Below are 22,496 nucleotides of genomic sequence, written 5' to 3'. Positions count from 1 at the left end.
TGGACGACTTGACTTAATGGGCCAATCAAGTGAATTAGGGTGAGCCCATAAAAAAATCAAGCAACAATATGTGTCCAGTCCCATTATGAACCACAATGCAAAAAATAAATTAACACTGATTTATGATATTATCAAATCAATTATGTAAGTCCACACATAAAAATTCCAACAATACTATCATCTCTTATTTCATTTTTCCATTTTCGGTAGTTACCACATGAAATTAATCCCTTAAGATCGACGAACCACACTTCAGCTTCATCCTTGTCTTTACAAATCAAATCCAATGATCTATCACCATATATTAGAGAAAATGATAGATATTTAAGCAAATATGCCCTTTTCTTAAGAGCTACAATGGCCTGCTCTACATCTTTTTCAACTAGATCGTTTCTCTGCGGATCAGCCATTTAAGTTGCAATATCAAGTTCAGCCCACGTGTAGAACCAAAACCCATTTTGAGCAACAACTGGAAAGATATGGAAAACCAGAACAAAGTAAAACCAAACTTTGCCCCATATAAAACCTCGTCGCAACTTCTGAAGTAAAATACCAAAATCCAATTTCTTCATTTTCCCATAATGACAAATGAACCCTAGAAACCAAATTCCAGTTTGCGAAACCTTGAAGGAAACCCTAGAAAATTCACAATGCCACAAAACGAGAGCTCAAAATGTGATAACCACGAGCACAACTAATCAGTATTCAGCTCTGAAACAGCTCCGACCACTTCTCCAGAATTGAAAGAAACCTTAGAATCGATGCCCACTTGAATATCCTAAAACTATTCGATTCTCGGATGTACAAACATTAATTCGACGTCTTTAGACTTGAACTTGTAGAGATTAGAGCAATGGCGATTGCGATTTCCTGCATTGAGAATACTTAGACAATAAAGGAGGAAAACGCAGGCCAATGAGGATTTTTCTCTATTTCTGTCTCTTCCTTTCTTTCTTTGCCAAACTCTCAGATCTTCCCCTACAAGCATCCCTGAAATCTTCTGGTATCACTCACCCAACTTAATGACAGCTTCACAGTGACATTCAGCAGCTTTATATACTCTTTCCTCTCAAACCTCATGCAACCCAAGGGAGATCGCAAGAGAATGTATGGTGGGACAAAGAACGAAGACAAAACAGAGAAAAAAAAATAGAGAAAGGCCAACAAAAAATCAAGCAAATCTTAAATGCATGAAGCCTCATTTCATATATTCTCCATGGGCTTAAGATAGGTGAGAAGACCCTAAGCTAGATTTATACAGTGTTTATGAAACAGAGTCACACTAGCTCCAAAGCACCCCACAAGAATGGTAGTGAGATCAATAGCAATAGAACACAAAAATAATTCAGAAAATCAACAAAGTTCAACATGTAACCCACATTATCCACACTCAAATCAACAAGCAATGCATAGCAAACAAATGATGAAGGAGAAGAGAAGTATATTATTCAGAATAAGCAAGAAAATCACAACCAGCTTACCTACGGCCGCTACCCTTCCTTGTTATGTTAATTCATCTCTCAAAATTTCTTCCTCTTTTTCTACCAATATCACTCAAAAATATCCCGCTTCCTCCTCTCCTCCCAGCCGATCTCTAATACCTTCATTTCTGTCCTCCAAGCCAGCTAAAAAAAAATATCCTCTAACCCAATATGCTCCCCTCTTTATCACCAGCAACAAAATCACCTCCTCTCTAACAGCCTCACTCCCCGTCAGAATCTTCCTTCATACGTGTCCCTTCCCCATTGCTTCTTCAAACCACTAACATGATTCCCTAGCAGCTAACCACAAGGCGACACTTGGCTCCTTAATAGCCCTCCACCTGGTAAGAAAAACCTGTAGAAAAGTGAGAAAAATGAGCCCCAAGATGGGGTCTACACATATATTAAAATTTTATTTTATTGTCACGTTTATGATGAATATTTTTTTCATGATTTTTTTTTGGTACTATATTTGAAATTTTATAAGAGGCTTGTAGAGGAATATAATCAAATATCGATATCGCTCTCATCACTAAATTACGGAAATCAGCATTCCACGTACAAAATCCTAAAATAAATAATTAGTCGGAAGGGGTCGCACTTTGCCAAACCGTCCAATCACAGCCTCCCACTACGAAGCCACACGCTCCGTTCTCTGTTCCTCCCCGTACGCAACTACTTCTCCCTACTCCTCTCTTCTCCTCAACTCGATTGTGGATGAGAGACCACCGAACCGTCGCGATTCGACACGCCACCCTAAGACCACACCCGTCCAAGCCTCCCGCCCCCGCTCCGGCCACTCGTCCGGCGCCGCCGGAGTGATCTCCGGACGTGATTGCGCTTCCGCGACGGAAAATTTGGTGCTATTCTGTGTAATTGTACCTGATAGGAAGATGCTAGGGTTTATGTTTTGAGTTCCACGTTCGTTTCAAAAATGAAGGTTTGGTGTTTTTGTTGTGGTTTTTGAAAATATTTTGTTTAATTTCTATATTTTAAGTGTGGTTTGATGTAGTTGGTTTGCTACCAGTGGTATTTGATTTGGATAACTGTTTGGTTGTTGAGAAAATTGAGGAAGAGGCCAAAAATAAATAAAATTGTAAGTTATTTTAGGGCTTGAGGTGGATCTTTTAGATGTTTTACCGTTGCAAATATTTGGAATTGAAGGGTAGAATCAGAAATTCAGCTGATGTGTGGTACTGGTGGAATTTGATTTGAATCAGTGTTTGGTTCCTAGGGAAACTGAGAGAAGTTGAGAAATTTAACTCTTTGGTGGTTGGTTTTTCATTGTTTGGGATTAATTGGATTGATTTGAGTTCTCAGTGTTGATTTGTTTGTTTTTAGTTCGATTTTGTACTCTGCTTATCCTTTGTTGATTAAAAAATTAAGGAGAATGGAAAAAATGTAAAAGATTTCAGAGATTTAAGTTGGATCAGAAAGTGGAAAGGTTCTAATTATTTATTGACTTACAAGTACTTGAAATTGAAGGATAGGGTCAGGAATTTTCCTCAGGTATTCTTGTTACTTCCTAGTTGGGCAAGCCTCAAACGATTTAATAATTCTAATTTATATATTGGATTCATAATTGTAGAATGAGAAAATCTACACTTCTTTCACGAAGATGCAGTGATTGTCTCTCTCTCAACTATATTATTGATTTTCTCCAGCCGTTCCTCTTTTTAGATCAACTCTTGGGTATTACGTAATTTCAATGCTGGCTAACTTGCAAATCCTGAAATTTGAGCTATATTCCTAATGTCATCTATCTTTTAAACAAGTCTGCAGGTTCCAACAACCAGTGATTTTGGAACACTTGTGCAAGTCCAAGATCGATTCGAGTGGCAATCATTTACATATGACTTAAGTTAAAAATTAAAAAGATAATGGTGCTCTGAGATTAACTGAACTTGACTGTCACTGCTTCAAGTTCTCAAATTCACATGGGTACTTCAATGGAAGGTGTTCAAGATGATGTTGCTTCTGATAAATTGCAGCAGAGGCAGAGCCTCAATGCAGGGGTTAATGCATCTCAATCTGTTCAAGAAGTGACTGATCCTATAATACCTGAGAAAGGATCAGAAGCGGAATTGAATCCATCTTTTGCTGCTTCAAGTTCACAAGTTGACATGGGTACTTCAGGGGAAGGTGCGGCAGATAATGTTGCTTCTAATAAATTGCAGCAGAGACAAATTCCTGATACAGGGGTCCATGCATCACAATCTCATCAAGAAGCAATCATGCCCTCCATCATACCTGAGAAGGCATCAGAAGATGGATACAATTGGCGAAAGTATGGGCAAAAGCATGTTAAAGGAAATGAGTTTATTCGTAGCTATTACAGATGTACACATCCTAACTGCCAAGTGAAAAAGCAACTGGAACGCTCCCATGATGGGCAAATAACTGATATTATTTATTTTGGTAAGCATGATCACCCTAAACTTCAAGTTGATCTTCCGTTGGCTGTTGGCCTTGTTGTCCCTGTCCAAGAAGTAAGACCAAAGGAGCCATCATCAACTCTCGTGGAAGGTAAGAAACTTACATCAATAATCTCTAGTTTTGTCCATAACCTATAAACTGCTTGATTTATTTGGTAATTTTCTCAATTTTTTGAAGAAAAATCTTTGGATGGGGATGGCCAGACATCTTGTCAAATTGAGCCAGTGGATGCCCCCCAACCTGCTATTGCAGTCAGTGATGATTGTGCGGATCGTGCTATTGCTGTATGGAGCAGGACAAGAGATGAGACTGATAATGATGATGATCCTGACTCAAAAAGACAGTATGTTGCATCAGAACTTGTATAATTTTCTGCATACTTGTACATCCATGAGATAACCTTTGTCTGATAGTGAAAATATATGTTATACAGGAAGAAAGACATTAATAATGTCGATGCCACTCCGACCGATAAGCCAAGTGGTGAACCGCGCATTGTTGTTCAGACTGTGAGTGAGGTAGATATTGTGAATGATGGGTACCGCTGGCGGAAATATGGTCAGAAATTAGTGAAAGGCAATACAAATCCAAGGTATGTGACAATTTTTCTTACACAGTTACAAACACTTTCCTTGAATTTTGGCTTATTCCTGAATTGCATGTTTGCTCAAAGGTAATACGTTTATGGAAATGCGAGAATCATTCTGTCTAGCTTGTGGCTGCATTCATTCTGCTTTTATAAGCAATGTAAAGGTTACTGCCCAGTTCTTGCCAAACTTTTCTCAACAAGAAAAGAGGATAAGGAAACCTTTCTGCTTTTATAAGCTATGTGGATCAAAATCCTCCAAGAGTGTCTTGTTGGTGTGGCCTTGGTTTACTCATTTCTCTTAGGGCAATATTGGAGTCAACTTTGTGTATGACACTATAAGCTGCTGGTGGATCTCAGAGATCGTTGCTAATGAAAGGGTTGCCATGATTGAATGGAACCTCGTTGAGAATACCATTAGCGTATTGTATGTTCAAGAACAAATTTGACTAGAAGTACTCCCTAAAGCCCTTTTTTTTTTTTTTTTTTTTTGTGACAACTACCCCGATTCCCTTTGTATAATTTTCAATTTCCACTAGGATCCATATACCTCTTAGAAGGAGGAGAGATCCAAAATATGAGCAGTTCTTGGTCTTGGACTGAGATACTACGACCATGTTTAGATTGGCCTTTTGGAAGCCAAAATATATATTTTTATTTTTATTTTTTAAGCCTATTATGAGCTTATGTTTTTGGTTAGTTTTCTTAAAATAGCGTCTAGCTTAAAACAAGAATAACTAGTAAGGACCGTGTTGCTTAGTGGAAATTTTTTTTGGCTTAGGCAGAAGTTATTTGATATTTAATGAAACTTTCATGGTGCCAATTTTCCCTTTGAAATCCTGGTTTTGGTTTCAACTTCTAACTAAAGCTAAAAGAGAGAAATTATCTCAAAAGAGGCCTATATAGATTAACTTGCAGGGTGTGAACTTGGTTGCCATCAACTTGGTATGGGAGATAGTGGTCGGCATGAGCAGCAGCATTGGATTCTATAGTGGGGTGGCAGTAACTATTTAGCCATGTTGGTGTTTGCCACCTGAACTCTCACGGGCCTTTTTCAAGGACCCTGGGCATGTCAAGTTTGGCGATACATCAAAGCGAGGTTCTTCCAAAAACAAAAACAATAAAAAAAGTTGACTCCTTAGAGAAGGAACTAGTGGCCTTCCTGCTGATGATGGAAGCTTTTTGGACAGTTTATACAGACTGAGCAATCAGTCCTGTAATTACTGTTTTATGGTTGTCTCAAACTTTCGCTTCATCAAAGACATCCTTAACCTTTGTAGGCTGATAATATCCTCATTGAAGATGGTGATATGAGGTCTCCAACATGTATGCTTATACACATGGGTTAGTTTTGCATTGTCTCTTGTTTCATGATACTTTGTGTCAAAATACTCATAGGCCTTCTATCATAGAGATAGCTGCAAAATGCCAAAAATAGTGTTAGAGCCCTCTTTGTGTAAGGCTACCTAGGTGTCCCTTCAAGTGATTCATGATGGCCGCCCTCTAGTAAGAGGGCTCAGCTTTAGATCCATGGAGGTAGGCATCAGTGGCTTCTTCTTCACTTGTATATTGAGATACTCACCCTGCACCATTGACCTTAGAGGCATTGGTGTGCCAATTACTCATGCATATTAAGGGCTCAAACTACACCATTTCAAAATATGTTAGGACTTCCTTCATAATTGTGCGTTGTGGAGCTAAGAAGATCCATCTTACGACAAACTTCCTCATTATTTATCGTCTTATTAGCCTAGAGTCATTAAGGATACATAAACACAACATGCCAAGTTGGAGAGCTATGAGAAGACAAATGATAGGAGCCTCTTACTTGGTCTCATTGTTAGAGCATTGGAAAACCAACTTAAAAGTCATGGAGATAGTAGAGCCATACAAGGTAGTAAATACGACCTCAGGTGTCAAGCCGTCACACTATATTTGAGGAGTTGAATCATTGAATCTAGGCCACCTTTCAGGGTTGGTAAGGGGTTAACCTTTTCCAACCAATGAGAGAGCCCTTCCCTCCGTCAGGCATGGAGAGAAAGGGTAACACCTCAGTGGCGAATATCATCCCATGTTGAGGTGATAGCCAAAACTTCATCTTGCGCCAAGTGAGCATCCATGATACATGGACATCTGAGAGACATTCTTCAAGCACATACCCAATGGTTAGGCACCTGTGCAAAGTATTGTTTTCATCCTAGCATAGTGGTAGACATGATATACTGGTGTAGAGCCTGCTATACTGATGTAAGTCATGTGGAGACACGAAAATTGAAGATTATTTGATATCTATGATGCTGGGCCACTAGCCATGTTGTCTCATATAGGAATACATGGTACCAGTGGATAGGTCAGTTTTTGCTGGAAATTGGACATCAACAACGAAATGTGCCAATATTTCTTCAATATGTAGTTGAGTTTATCAAAAGGTTGTGTTGTATGCCACCTACTACCTGCACTGAATTATTAAATATTTAAAGCTCCATCTGATCAATACTTTCTGTAATTACAGCTTGTAAACTTAATCAAATCAAGTTGATTTCATATTTGAATAGGTCTGTTGCAATTTACCTCTTCAATGCCATGAGCAATATTACGAGGCCAGACGACTCTAGTTTAAATTATTCTCACTGACTTAAGAAAATAAGATGTGATTGTGTGGGCATGCTTTCTTCTTTCCCTCAATCTCAATGTCATGAGCGATATTACAGTGGTAAGATGACTCACGTTTAAACTATTCTCACTGACCTGAAGTTTGGAACATAGGAAAATTTTAAAGATAATAAGACATAATTGTGTGGGCTTCTTTTCCTTTGATTTTTGGCTTATTTATCACACACACACATGTATATATGTAGTTGCATTAACGAGAGGCAACTCTTTATGTTTTGCAGAGCATTTCTTTTGCACACAGATTGCTATTGATGCATATAACTCCATATGTATTGTGTTTGAAATTTACCATCTGTATGCATTAGGATAGATCAGTATACAACTTGGAGCCCAACTATATGGTGATCTTACCTCTACTCTCATCTTCTGTAGGAGTTATTACAGGTGCTCAAATGCAGGATGTCCAGTAAAAAAGCATGTGGAGAGGGCATCTCATGATCCAAAAATGGTTATAACCACATATGAAGGACAACACGACCATGATATGCCTCCAGCAAGGACGGTTACCCATAATTCAGCAGGACCCAATACCACTACAACAGATGTGAATGACGAATCAAGAGCTAAATCAGAACAAAGCGACAATGTTGGCCTTGCAATAGTGCCCTATATATGTTTGGGGCCTGAGAATAATAAATCGAACGATCAACAAACTCCAAGTGCAGAACCTGTCCAGACCTAAACTCTTGTTTTCGGTAGCAATAAGTTACTTAGGATCTCGATTAGATTGTGTGTGCGCATTGGAGGGTATCTTCTCTTTTCCCTTCTCATTTTTTGGGGGTGGGATTACTTGTGATCGGTTATATAGATTGTAAGACTTACCACCAGGTGTGTAAAATTAGTCCAATAGGCATGAGATGTATCATGTAGATGTTCTCATAAGTATCCAATGTTCCTGATAGCTGTTCATGCTGTCTCTTATTGACTTCATTCCTGCATTTGCCTTCTTCCATGTCCAGACAGTGCTTTGCTCATAATCCTTGATAGGTACAACACTTGGTATTGAAAAATACTAAATTAGTTCATACCTGTTTGTCATATTCTATTATCAATGTCAACCTGAGAACCATTTGGATGGTAGCTATTCTGGGAAAATTCTTATCCGTTTGTGCAAATTTTCTATTGTAACCCTCAAATTTTAGTTGGTTTTTGTACCGTGTTTGTTAGAAGAAGGTTGTGTTTGATGCTTTCTGGTTAGATTTCAGACAGATTGACATTGTTCATACGCAAATCGGTAGAAATCATCCATGTCAACTAAAGAAATCCCCAAGACTGGTTGAAAATGGTTTAGAAGAAGGAAAAACAGTTGATCTGGATTACGAAAGAGTACAGAATGGACAGCTGAAGGACCCCCATTTTTATAAACTACAAGCCGCTAACAGAGAAGAAACAAAAAGAATCCCAGTTATACCTCTCCTTGCCTCCCCAGATTCTAAGACTAGTATACCGTTACCAGGGTTTCTACTTCCACGCACACGACGCAACCAAATCTCTGTCCATCCAGCCAAGATAGAGCGCTCCTTCCCTCTCCTCGAGCCTATACTTGTCACTGTAGTTTTCTAGAAGTCTTTTAATGGTGGCGTTCACCAGGGAGCTTAATGGGTATGGAGTAAACCCCGCCATTGCAAACCTCAACCTCCATTTTCCGAGAAGTTCATGGCGCTCCACCCTCTCAACCCCCTCGCATGCGATTATGTTAACAACATCCCTTGCCAGGCAGTGTTGCTCGACGCTTATCCGCTTCTTATGCTCCCTTGGAAGAGTCACGTCAATTGATTCGAACATGGCTGTATAATAATTCAATGTCTCAAGGAACCTGGGGAAGAATGCAGCGGTATTTGTGTTTGATTCTTGCTCGACGAGGGTGACCACCTTGGGAGATAAGCTCTTGACCAGCCTCAGTAGCCTGTCCCGGTGATTCTGGGTGCTGACACTCTCATCCGGCATGTGATGCAGCATGAAGGCAAAATTCACCGCCAACGCTTCACCTGGTCGAACCCCGAGATTTTCCAGCTGGACTTCACAGCCGGACATGTCTGCTGCATGGAACTCGAATGGAACTTTGACTGACTCAGCAAGCCTGGATAGCCTTTGTCCCACAATGTTGAGTCCCCCGCCACGGGCATAAGCAGATGTTGAATCATCGATACCTGTTATGCGGATGTGGGGTGGCCCCCCAGGCCGAGCTGAAAAGGCCTGGATTAGAGTAATCCATTGGCTCCCCTGACCAATCTGGAAGTCGATAATATGAACCCTGTTTTCATCCTTCATGGCTTCTGCAATGGCACCATTCGCAGACATGTATCCGAACTTGAAGTAGGGGCAGACCTCATACAGAATGTGCATATACGAGAGAAGGTCAGCGCTGGCCGGTTCTTTGCATCTCAGAGCTTTGTAGATGGAACTCCCGGAGGAGGCCAGCCGTGCTACAAGCCCTTCCAACATGTAGGCTCCCAGCCTTTGGATCGGTTCACCAGAGACCGACACCATCTGCCGCAACTCATCCATCAGCCATTGGGCCATCAGCAGATCATTATCTGATACCGACTTTGCGCAGGCTACAAGAATCTGTTTCAAGTCCCCTCCAGAGATCATCTCCATTGTATCTCTCCAGCTATCCATCTCCAGTGAAGACTTGTTGGGGGTGAAGGTACTGTCATAGCTATTGATGATATCAGAATCAGGCCCCAGCATTACAGTCTCCAATTCTCTCAGCTTGTGCTTCAGGTCGCTCACATCATCAGTAATACAGGATGCACTCATAGGAGAGCCGTAGGTGTTGTCGGGGGAATGGTGAGGATCAGACGGATACGACTGAGAATCTTGCTGGGAGTTGGGACTTCCATTGGGGGAAAAACTAACAGTAGATGGGGAGTTGTAAATGGCATAACTGCCAGTGGCAGACGATGACTCCAGAGTACAGTAACGCTCACTGGAACCCTGAAAGGAGAAGTTGGTTCCTTGGCTGCCATCGTTGTAGCACAGCTGGTGGTCAAAACTCTGGAACTGAGGCAAGCAATGGGCCTCAGCCTCTTGCGGAGGTAGGTAATACAACCTGTTAGACATGCCTGAACTTCTATGCTGCTGAGATGCTTGCATAGCCTTCCGGTCCTTGCAGCTTAAAGGGGGAATCTACTTCCCAGATTGTGATTTGTTTTCGATACTTTTCTTCATTGCAGCAGCAAAGGAAACGTTGGATTTTCCTTGGTAAACAGCTGAACAATGGAACAAGTCCAGATGATTTCTCCTGCCAGAGAACTGGCAAAATCTGCATAGGAGATTAACAAACACATTAAGGGAATCATGTAATATGGAAAATTAGCAGCAGCATAATGTGGTTATGAATATGATAAAGATCTTCTGATTTCCTGGCCAAATCATAGTTTTCATCAAATGCAGATGGGAAGGAGAAGCTAAACAGATGGAAACTAGCCATAATATTTCTAAGAATCTCGAGACAACAACCTGAAAGAAGATCATACAGTTGCATTGATCAAATGGTTTCATCAGAATTTGGGTGCAGGAACTGGTTGCAGACCAGCAGGCACCGAGGAATATCAGAAAATGAGGGAAAGTTGAACACTGAAAACTATGGTACACATCCATGGACACTTAATTAGGTTCCTAAAACTCGTTCATGGCCTCAAACAAGATGGTTGAGACGATCAAAGGCTGGAAAACCACGTTCATTTTTCTGTGTTTTTCGGGTTTAGGATGAACTCAAAAGATGTATGAGCCCCCTCATTGACAAAATGCAACTGGGAATGGGATGCCATGACAAGAAAGCTTAGCTTCTATCCAAGCAAAATCTGAAGGGAAAAAAATCAACATTTCTTTTCTTACAAACAGTGAATCATTCTCAAGAACATGTAATTCAACAAAATTGGGCGATTCCCAACTTTCTCAGAAAGTTGCTTGAAAGATAATTAACCCATATGCCCATTTGCAGAAAATACCCATCAGATCTTTAGAACAGATGATTTCATCACTAAATCACACCATTAAGAAAGATTTTCATTTTCGGTTTCTAGGGAATCTCATTCATGTTACTCAGTATAAACTTTAAAAAAAAAACACCCAAACCTCAGCCAAAAAAAAAGGCAGTTCTTCAATGAACGTCTCATAACCGTAAGCTTCGACCCATTTTTTCATTTCTTGAATTGAAAGCCAAAAATCAAACACGCACATAAACAGTTGAAACGCACATCGGAAATGGGAGGCATTGCGGAACAGAACTCAGATTTCAACTCCCCAATCACCAACCAAAAACTTCCAAACCACAATAATAACAACAAAAACCAAACAGAAAGAGCCAAAGGGGGGGTAACCTTTCACAGATCCATCAGCAACCCATTTTCAGAAACATTGAATCATCCAAGAAAACCAAACACCCATCTCAAACTTCCCCCCCAAAAACCCAGAATTCGTACCAAATTATAATAAAAACAGAGGTCTTTCAAACGACAAAACAGCAAATCCCATGTTCCAAACACCAACAGGAAGTGAATTCCACTGCAAGAATCAATAATTGTACAGTTTCGACATCAAATCAGTTGAGGGTTGGACAAATACCTACCTTCACTGAGGAATCTCACTCGAAACAGAGCTGAAGAGAGAGAAAGAAAACAGAGTCATTGCAGGGTAATCTGAGAGAGACAGAGTCACCCATCTGTTATAAAAACAAATGTTTTGCTAAAAGCCCTCCAATCCTTGAATTATTACAATACTGCCACTAAAATTTTATTATAAAGTTCTTTTGAGTTTAATTTAAATGACCAAAGTGCCATTAATTTATGGACCCAAACAACAAACACATCACATTAATTATTGTACAAATTTTCTATTATAATCTAAAGTTTACAATGTTAATTGAATGAGTTGGATTCTATCCACATTGGTACAACTAAGATTTTGTTTATTATTTATTTATTTATTTATTATTTTTTGTGGGTGATAATAGGACCTCTTAGATCAATAATTTATGGTCCAATTATTAATACTAAGTACATGGTTTATTATTTGATAATTCTTTTTTAATTTTTATTGGCCACATGCTTAAAAATACATAAATTATTGTTTGATAATCTTAGATTATTGACCCACATGATAATTTAATAGGGACTAACATTATAGTAATAAAATAATGAATTTATAAATTATTATAGTCAAAGAAAAATGATTAGTCAATTTAAGCTCATTTATCAAGTCATTTCTTTGATAATTATAGAGAATATATAAATTTTAAGATTTAATTTTTTAAATAATGGTATTAATAATGCATATTAATACAATTTGGGTCAAAACCCTAACACACCATTAAATAAATACTCTCTCTTAGAATTATGATAATATGTTAAACTATATATTAATCCCAAAATTTACTCCAAGACCCTAATTTACAAATAGTGTTATTTGGGTCGTAAAATCATGATTTAAACTATATATTAATCCCAAAATTTACTCCAAGACCCTAATTTACAAATAGTGTTATTTGGGTCGTAAAATCATGATTTTGGTATCATGTAAAGATACAAAAACATTGAAATAACTTTACATATTTAGTCGATTTAAGCTAAAACCCTAATATCATAGGTTTTGTTTAATAACTATTTTTTTAAAATAGTTTTTTGGGAACAATTTTTTAAAATTGTTCGATAATTTATTTTATTCATTATCCATATTTGTATAACTATTGTTTAAAACAATACTCAAAGAACAAACAAAAACAATGAAAAAAAATTAAAAAATATTATCTAAAAGTACCATATTTTCTATTTTTAAAAATAAAAATCTGTTTTTCATTTTATGTTCATTAAACATATTTTTCTATTTTTTTTTCTTGAAAAATATAGAATTGTTTTCGAAAACGGTTAGCAATCATATCTCGAGGACCCAAGTTTATGAATAATCTTCTAAACAAAGAGGTAAAACTTTGATGCATTTAGACCTATGACCTATAGCATGTGCATCAAGAGAATTGACCTAAACCCTAACATTTATTCTTGGCAAGAAAACAACTAGAAGCAGCCAAGAAAGAGCCCATTTTGGGCATTTTAGAGGTGAAAGGGAAAGGGCATAAAATAAATGCAGGGAGGGTGACACTTGATGACACACAACAGTTACAGCCGGGATGAAAGCAGGAGGAATTGGGATTGGCATCAGCAGATGCGTATGGATGGGAGTGGCAGAAGTGAAGTTTCGGTGAAAATGGAGGGGAAGGTGGAGGAAAAGATAAGTGAAAGAATGGAGGATGGCCCACAGAGTTTGAGCAAAGAACCTTAGAGTGAAGCCTTTCTGACGTAGGAAGTAGTGCCTTCCACTTCAGCTAACATGCATTCACTCCCCTCCCTTTCTCACCTTCCATTCCCAAATGCCCTTTGAGTATCTTCTTATTATTATATTTGCCCTACTCTTTTCTTGGACCACACTGCCCCTACTAACATTTATTCTTTCTTTGCATTTTCCTTGGGGTTGAATAGGATTAATTGATGAAGTTTTTGGGCATGTTATCGAAAAGGACCATCAATTAAGAATGTAATACAAGTATTTCGATTTACTTCGATTAATCCCATAGAGCCCTGAAGTTAACAATCGGATAAACCTTCAGTGGCCCTGAGGAGACTCGAACTAATGACCATTAGGGAGCAAACCCAAAACCGAACCAATTGAGCTACCCCTTAGGGTTTATTTCAACATTTTATATTAAAAATTCAATAATTAGTATTATAGTTTTTTTATGAATTTTTTTTATTTGATTTGCCATGAAAAATACTAAGAAAAAATAAAAATTATTTAAAAATATAAACATTTTCATATTCCTTTTATTTGCTTTTTCTGATGTTTCCCAAAAAAAAACAAAGTGCTTGAAAACAAATGAGAAACCATATAAGTTAATATAGAAAATAATCAAAGACAAAACAAAGGGTATATGGGTAAATTCAGTGTTTAATAGACTATAGACAACCTTTTCTGGAAGGTGATCAGCTTCCTTCCCTTGGAATTTAATAATCCTTTTGTCGATGCTATCACCAACTGATATTCTCCTAAGATAAGTGGCTTTGGAATCGATTTGCAAAGAAGTGAGAAAAAAAAAAAAAAAGTATCTTGTTGCTTCTTTGTCCCCTCCAAAGTGTGAGTATCTTGGTTATATGCCCCACAAGCTTATCTTCTACCCTCCTTTCTCAATGCCCTACACTTTCCCTTTCCAAAGGAGGGTGTGTTCTTAGCTTTAGGTGATCTTGTTTCTAACTTTAGGTAAAAGGGCCTCTAATTAAAGCTTTCTACCATGTTTATAGCTTGTTTTGGAGTAGTTTTGGTAAAATAGTTTTTGTCTGCGATCGTTTTTAAAAAAATTGGTTAATGTTCAAACATAAAATGTTGTGATTTTTCGTATTTTTAAAAGTGATAATTCAAAAATTTGTAAGTACTTTGTTTTTGTAAAGAAAATGCTTTAAAGCTTATGTGGAAGTGATTCTGCATAAGACGTTTTAATAAAAGTGTGTTTAATAGTAATTTAAAAAAACGTTTTTAATATTTTTAATAAATGATGAAAAATTTTAAGTATTAAAAATATTAGAAATATTTTTTAAAATTACTGTCAAATGGGTTTTAAATCTTTAATGATTTTGTTAACGGTGCTTCCAGTAGAAGTGTCATTAAAAAGAATAGTGCATTGCATATTTTAACATTAAAAAAATGTTTTTATATTATTATGTAAAAGAATACCTTGTTTAAGAATTATTTTAAGTGATGTTCATGTTATATTGAGGTACAACAATGCTACTTTTAAACCCGGGAGTAAGTCATCCAAATAATGTTTTTTAGAATAGACCCGTGAGGTATGATGTCGAATTCTATAAAAGGTTTGGTCTATCCTCGTTAATTACTAATTATCAAATAGGATAAGAAAAACCCCGAATCAAGATATTAAACATCACGAAAAATAATTTTAAATATTAGAAAATAATTTTAACCTTTTTCCAAATCACTCCCACCCACAACTTTGAATTTTATCTTTTTGAGTTGAGTCATATCGTGATAATTTGAGGTATTTATCATAAGGTTTCACTTTTTTAAGGGCAATCCTACCATGTTGGTGCTTATTAAGGAGCAGTTGTAGGGTAAGCCTGTTTGGGAAAAAGATAAGGCATTGATGTGACATTAAGTGCTAATCTAGTTTAAGACACTACATCAAGTGTGCAAAAAGTAAAAAGTAAAAAGTAAAAAATAAAAATAAAATAAAATAAAATTTACCAAAAAGCTTTTAATATTCATGTAACATTAGGAAAAATGCAACCCAAAATTAAAATTATTCTAAAAATCAATAAATAAATTCCCAAAAAAACTGTTCCCAATACATTAAACATGTTTTCTAAATTTAATTTTTTTATTTCAAAAACAAATACTGTTTTCAAACATTCCAAACAAGATCGTCACAGATGATGGCATGGAAGTTTAAGAGATGATTAAAGTGGACATTATAAAAATGCACTGACCCGAAAATTTGTCATGTTGTTTTAAAAAAACAAAAATGTTTTCTAAATTTAAAAACGTTTTCAAAAATGCTAAAAGAGATTGGAACAGATGACATAAAAGTTTAGAAGATGAGGCATCACGCGTCCGAAAAGTAAATGGAGATACGTTAAGACGCGTCGAGCCTCTGATGTTCCCTAGCATGCTGAATTTGGTCATGTCATTGAAGCTTTGCTATGGCAATTCGAAGCATTAGAAGTATTTAATAATTTTAGTGGGCAGAGTTGTTTTTGGATGGAGTGACAATGTGGGTTGTGAAAGAGGGTTGTAGGGTACTTCCTGCAGTGAAAAGTGGAAGCAATAAAAGCAATAATCTGAGGGAAGTTCACGCATCTCAAAAGCAAAAACACATGTGTTTAGATTTGCACGACAACCCTTTAATATATATTTTATAAAAACACTTTCAAAAGCATAACTTCGATTCATAATTTTGGATCCCGAGACAAGAAAATTAAGGATGAATTTGATATTGTTTTTAAAAATTGTTTTCAAAAAATATTTTTTAAGAATGACTCAAAACAATTGTTGTATATTTACGAACAACAAAAAAATTTCAAAGTGTTTTTAATCTTTTCAATCATTATTGATAAATTTTACAAAATAAACACCTTAAAATTATTCTAAAAAATAATCTATTTTTAACCTATCACAAGCTTGTACACCGAGTATTTTAAACTAAAAAAATAGTTTTTTATTAAAAAAATTGTTATCAGAGTGATTTTAAGAGGATGTTTTTTTTTTTTTGCTTTTTACTGAAAACAATTTATTTTTAAATTTTAGGTTGTTTGTTTTTATATTTTTTTATGACTTATTATAAACTTTTTACTAAATAAAAAAAATCAAAATATGTAATTTTTTCTAAATAGAAAAAATAATATATGGATTTTTCTTTACTTTTTAATACTTAATAAAAATAAAATACTACAAAAACAAATAATCTAATATTTAACATTATTAAGTATTAAGGTTCTATTTAAAATTAAGTAAAAAAACAAGCACCACCTAAATGTATGTTTGACAATATTATTAAAACGTTTCTCAATCACTTCTATAGACAAAATTTCATTTAACATTTAGATATAAAAATGATTCTTTTTTTTTCTTACTTATTCTCCATAAAATATTGAAAATTGTTCATATTCTTTAGGAATGTTCTCAATTATTAATTTTTTTTTTAAATTATACTTAGATTTTGTCTATTTTCAAAAATAATTCTGAAAAATAATTTTTAAAAACTGTTTTTTGACACTTTATAAAACAAAAGTTGGTTTCACAATCTGAAATATTTTTAATTTATTTTTAATAATTTTTAAATATAATAATTTATTTTTAATCATTCTATATATTTGTATAATTATTTTTTTAAAAAAATCCTTAAAAAATTAAGTGAAAACAACTTAAAGAAATTATTTGAAAATATCATATTTTTTTAGAATAAAAAATAAAAAATAAATTTTTAATTATTAAATGTATTTTTTATTTTTAAAAATATAAAATTGTTCTCTAAAACAGCTGTGAAATAGTAACTTATAAACTCAAATATGAAAAAAATTTCTAGAATTATTATATTTTTCATAAAAATATAAATCTTTTTAAAATGAAAATTTTTTAAAAAAAGATTGAAAAGCTATCTCCACGAGGCAATTATTTCAACTTCGAAAAGTGGGGAAAAAGTTTAAAATAATGTTTGAAGGTACCAAGTATGATGTTAAAAAATTGAAACCCATGTCTCAGTGGGATGTTCTTGATGGGGTCCATAATAGAAACAAAGGGCATGAGAAGAGACCAAGGCATGAGATCTAAGCTCTTATGTCAATTTTTTTACAAATTTCTATGTTAGCAAATGACAAAACCAAAGCTATAATGAAACTTGACTTTCCATGCCATTGTGTCCCTGTCTTTACGCCTACCTTTGTTTCGGGTCTTGGAAAGATTTTTGACCCCAAATTTTTCGTCACCCCCACATGCCCTTTTTCTTCTCCATCTTGCCCTACCTTGTCCTCTTTCTCTATTTGAACGTTGAAAATGTATGATAAAATTTAAATTATTAAATAAAATTATTATAAAAAAGAATAAGACCCAGATATAAATAAATGAGGTCAAGATTCAATAAGACGAGACAAAGTATGCGTGTTATGAGTGAATAAGACAAGTGCAAAGTAATGAAATTCGACTTACACGCATGGTAATATATGATTGATGGTTTTTTTGAATAGGTATCAAAAGTACAATTTAATTACATTGGGTTATCGGATTGAATGCACGTGTCTAATTATATTTAGTAACTATATAATATCCAAAGACAAAAAAAAAAAAAGTGATTAAAAAAAGGCAATGAAACAATTTCATTTATCACAAATAAATTATTTGTATCGAACCAAGTTGATCAATTCGATTAAAACCTCGACACTCCACCAAGTTGATCAATTGGACCAAAATTTTAACATCTAGAGGCCTGCATAATTTGGTTGGTTCAATTTTGAATATTAGAATCAAATTGGAGTTGTCTAATTGGTTTTTACATACTAAACAATTGATCTAAGTAGTTTATTTTGCTTCAATTTAGTTTGATTATTGAATGTGAAAATATGTATTGAATTAATTATACAGATAATCATTAGGTCAATTCGATTCAATCAATTTTTGGGTGCCCTAACACTTGACTCACCAACAATTTTTTAAAAAATGTAGATATATATTGGTAAGACTCAAACTAACAAGGTATTGTAAATTAAGAGTAAAGGCCTACGGGTGTTGGTCCCATGTGATTAATTTATTTTGCATCGGCTGGCTTTTTTGATAGAAAAGTAGTAGTGCAAAGCATGAGGGGGAAGAAGATAATTTAGGCATTGAGAGCCAATCATGTCACATTAGTGGGGAGATGTTACATGGACCCCAATTTGTCTTACTTTTGGGCTAATGAAAGCCACACAAGCCACCACAATAATTTTAGGTGTACAACTTTGGACATTAAAATCAAGCAGCATGTTAGCTTATTGACACGTCAAAGAAATTGTTGAACCCAAAAAAGTAGCAACATGATGATTGTGATTGTGAAATATGGAAATGGTGGGATTAGATGAAAAAAGACACCCCCAAAAAATTGACCATACACCAAAATGTACAAGCTTCAAACCTCAACTCCCACCTCCAATCATGGAGTAACCCATTAGGGTTGGAGGGAAGGCATTGGTTTTGATTTCTCAAAAAATTTTGAAATATATATATATATGGGAAGAATTTAGAAAAAAAAAATACGTTTAATCATATATATTTAATTTATGAGTTATGTAATTAAGGATTATTTATCTAATAATTTAAATATATTATAAAATCGTGAAAGTCGATCATTTTAAAACAGGGAATATATCTCAAATCATAATAGATAGTTTCATAACTAATCCCTCGATTACCATTTGAAGCTATGGACCATATTAAGGATGTTGTGTTTAAATTCATGATTAAATCCATTTAAATGGTAGCTTTATCAACATTTTACAACATTATATATATATATATATATGATAAAACGTAATGATTACAAAGATTCAAATAGTTTTTTGTATGATAAAGATAAATTTTACACCCGAATCATTATATTGTAGAAAGTGTTTAAGTTTTTTTATCAAACTTGCAAAATTACCTTTTTAATACAGTTAATTTGTGAGAGGATCCCACGATGTACTATTTGCCCATTTTAAAAAGTAGTTTGTCATCTTTTTATAACTTCCACTCAATTTCTGTCATTTTAGATCTCACATAACACCATTATGCAAGTCCATTTTCAAAGGAGAGAAAAAAAAGAAGTCATAATCCCACGAGCACCCAAAATTAGGGTTTTGAGCAATTTTGTTATCACAAGATATCCCATGTCATTTTAGGTCTCACATAACATCATTATGCAAGTTCATTTTCAAAGGAGAGAAGGAAACAAAAAAAGAAAAAGAAAGAATAAATCATAATCCTACGAGCACCCTAAATCTTATGTGCACCCTAAATTTAAGTCTTTCTTCGTTTTCACCTTCTTCTTTGTCTTCTTCTTCTATTTCCTTTTTTTTTAATTTTTTTTCTAATTCTTTGACTCCAAATTATTCTAAATGTTGTTTTCTATTAAGTTCTTTAGAAGAATTTTCGTCAAAGTCGGCAAAGACTAGCTTTGCCTTGACTTCTATTAACCATAAAAATTGAGTCTATTTTTCTTCTCCTACTATGAATAAACCAAAAGTCATTTTTGCTATTATTGACTTGACAAAGAAGGGAAACCTCCATGAATTTTCTTTCCAATACATTTAAAATCATCAAAATTATTGTAGTTATACGAGTCAAAATGAATATTTTAAATAATATGAAATTCTTTTTCTGCAGTCATTTTAGATACTTTTTATGATGAATTTTATGTTTGATAATTGTACACATTTTATTTTTTGATTAAAGTAAAAATCTACTTTTTTGAATCACATTTGAAAGAAAGTGAATCATGTTTTGACATTTTATCCAAACAACTTTAAAAGTTGTATATGATCATCACGGGTTTTTTATATTGAAAGCCCTATTTGAATTATATTAACGAGTTAAAAAACTAACTTTAATATGAAAATTTAAAAAATATTACTTCTTATGGAAACTATAGGAAACTATTTCATATTTATTAAAAAATTTACCAAACGAAAAATATAGGATTTGTTTTGCAAGTGTTTCAGAGAACAGTTTTGTGTTTTTCAAGAAAAAAAAAACATATTTGATAATTGAAAGAAAACATGTGTTTTTGGATAATATCTTTTAATTATTTTTTGTTGTTTTCACTTATTTTTGGAGGATTGTTTTAGAAAATAATTATAGAAACATATAGAATGATTAAAAATAAAATATTAGATATAAAAATTATTTTTAAAATATATTTAAAAATATTAAAAACAAGATAAAAACATCTGGAATTTCCAAATTTACTTTTGTTTTACAAAACATCATGAAACAATTTTCAAAAATTGTTCTTAAAAACTATTTTTCAGAACTGTTTTCAAAAAACATGTCATAACTTTGAATTTTAGTTTAGTTTTTTGTTAGAGTTAAAAATAAAAAAATAAAAAAATTCCCACATATGAGCCAAGAGTAGGGATGGCAATGGGGCAAGTTTTTTCAGGTGTCCACCCTGCCCTGCCCTACCCTGTCTCGCCCCTAATGGGATGGGGTTCAATTGTAATAAACGGGTTTGGGACGGGTTTATGATTTTTTTAAAAAAAACCCAAGGGTTCAGGTATTGCCCCGTCCTGCCCGTCCCGCCTTGATTATATATAAAATTAATTTAATTTAAATTTTATTTTTAATATATAGATAATAATAAAATAAGTTTTAAAAAATATAATAATTTAATTATTTATAAAATATATTTATTTTAATGTAATTAAAAATTTTAAAAGTAATTTAAAAAAATTCAAAAAAAATTAAACAGGCAAGACGGGAGAATTTATCATACCGCCCCGTTTAATTTTTTAAATGGGATGGGGATGAGAATTATTTTGAATAAATGGGACGGGGTTGGGATGGGGACACCTTGTCCCGAACCCATCTCATTGCCATCCCTAGCCAAGAGCTTGTAACAGTATGGGTTTATCTCATTGGAGTGCCCAAGGCAATGGGCCTTTATGTCCAATATTAGCCCAAAGGATGGGCCCATACAGATATTTTATTTAGGAGAATACAATGTGCAAAGTCTCTTGCTTTTAAACTACAAGGCCGACTTGCATATTTTTCCTAACTTTGTTGGCCCAATTTTTCTTGTTTTGCTTTGGATTTTGGTTTCCACCCTTTTTTTATTTTGTTTCATAGTTTGAATACTAATTTTAAAATTTTAAATCTATTTTAGATAATAAAAAAATTATATTATTAAAAACCTGTCAGCACAGCTGGCATCTGCTTTTATGACATTAATTATTTTTAATTTTAATTGTTAGTGTTATTATTTATATATATGTCCTATGCTTCAAACTCTCCAAATCAACCGAGACCGTCTGATTTGGACGGTTTATTTGAAACCCTTGGATTCATTTTCTTGAGTTGAATTTCGGATTTTTGTGGGAAAGGCGGGAGAGAACCGAGTCTCTAGAAGATTTCAGAATAAATCTAATCCGTAGAGGAAGAATCGTTAAATATCAGCGGTCGATCGAGTGAGAGTTTGGTTGAGCGGATCCGTTTTGGTCGGGTATGAATTGGTTTGTTCTGTTTGGTTGCCGAGAAAGTAGAGGAAAACAAAATGAAATGCGATTTTAGCATAATCATGCTGCGAGAAGCATAGGTATTGATCTCTTTACGGTCTGGTAAATAGGCTTCGTTTAATTTTCTCCATTTTTGCAGTTCTATCCGCCCTAAGATGACTCCTTTGCTATTCCTCTGATACGTATTTTGATTTGTTGAGAGCTTGGTTGAGCTCAGGGGATTATTTTTACCAAATGTAATTGGTTTTGATTTGCGAAGTACTTCTACGAGATATGTACAGGTTGTTATTGAGAACGAATTATTATTGATGACTTCATTTTTACTAAGTGTTTGGACTGGATTGATCACTTTCCTGAAATAGATTGATTGCTTTAATTGAATTATAATGTGTGGGATTTTGTGAGATAACCACAAGTTACTTAAATTTTCGGGTCCTGAGATTGATTAATTCCAACCTTAATTGTTTTCATGAGATTTATACTTCGATGATGTATTGATGGCATTTTGAATTGATAATAGCTAAGAAGTTATTCTACATTATATGTTGATAACAGCTACGAATTTATCATGTATAG

At 34.5% G+C, this 22,496-nt stretch overlaps 2 protein-coding genes across 3 annotated transcripts; one reads left to right on the top strand and one right to left on the bottom strand.

Moving 5' to 3' along the window:
- The first annotated feature begins 2,112 nt into the window (after positions 1–2,112).
- Positions 2,113–8,201, top strand: LOC117925793 (probable WRKY transcription factor 20). Of its 2 annotated transcripts, none has more exons than XM_034844876.1 (5): positions 2,113–2,421; positions 3,264–4,007; positions 4,095–4,260; positions 4,351–4,509; positions 7,549–8,201. In XM_034844876.1, exons 2-5 carry the CDS (start codon positions 3,419–3,421, stop codon positions 7,856–7,858), a joined length of 1,224 nt encoding a protein of 407 aa, XP_034700767.1. In that variant the 5' UTR covers positions 2,113–2,421; positions 3,264–3,418; the 3' UTR covers positions 7,859–8,201. The 2 variants fall into 2 exon arrangements, with proteins under 2 accessions (XP_034700767.1, XP_034700768.1); XM_034844877.1 differs by having other exon boundaries at positions 3,257–4,007.
- Positions 8,202–8,426: 225 nt separating this feature from the next.
- LOC117925792 (scarecrow-like transcription factor PAT1) lies at positions 8,427–11,242 on the bottom strand. The gene has a single exon (XM_034844875.1). It carries the CDS (start codon positions 10,273–10,275, stop codon positions 8,638–8,640), a length of 1,638 nt encoding a protein of 545 aa, XP_034700766.1. The 5' UTR covers positions 10,276–11,242; the 3' UTR covers positions 8,427–8,637.
- Positions 11,243–22,496: the final 11,254 nt, after the last annotated feature.

The sequence above is a fragment of the Vitis riparia genome, chromosome 12 (assembly GCF_004353265.1).
Source record: "Vitis riparia cultivar Riparia Gloire de Montpellier isolate 1030 chromosome 12, EGFV_Vit.rip_1.0, whole genome shotgun sequence".
In the NCBI taxonomy this organism is placed as follows: Eukaryota; Viridiplantae; Streptophyta; class Magnoliopsida; order Vitales; family Vitaceae; genus Vitis; species Vitis riparia.
Note: the sequence above shows the minus strand (reverse complement) of the source record. Positions and strands in the feature narration are given on the sequence as shown.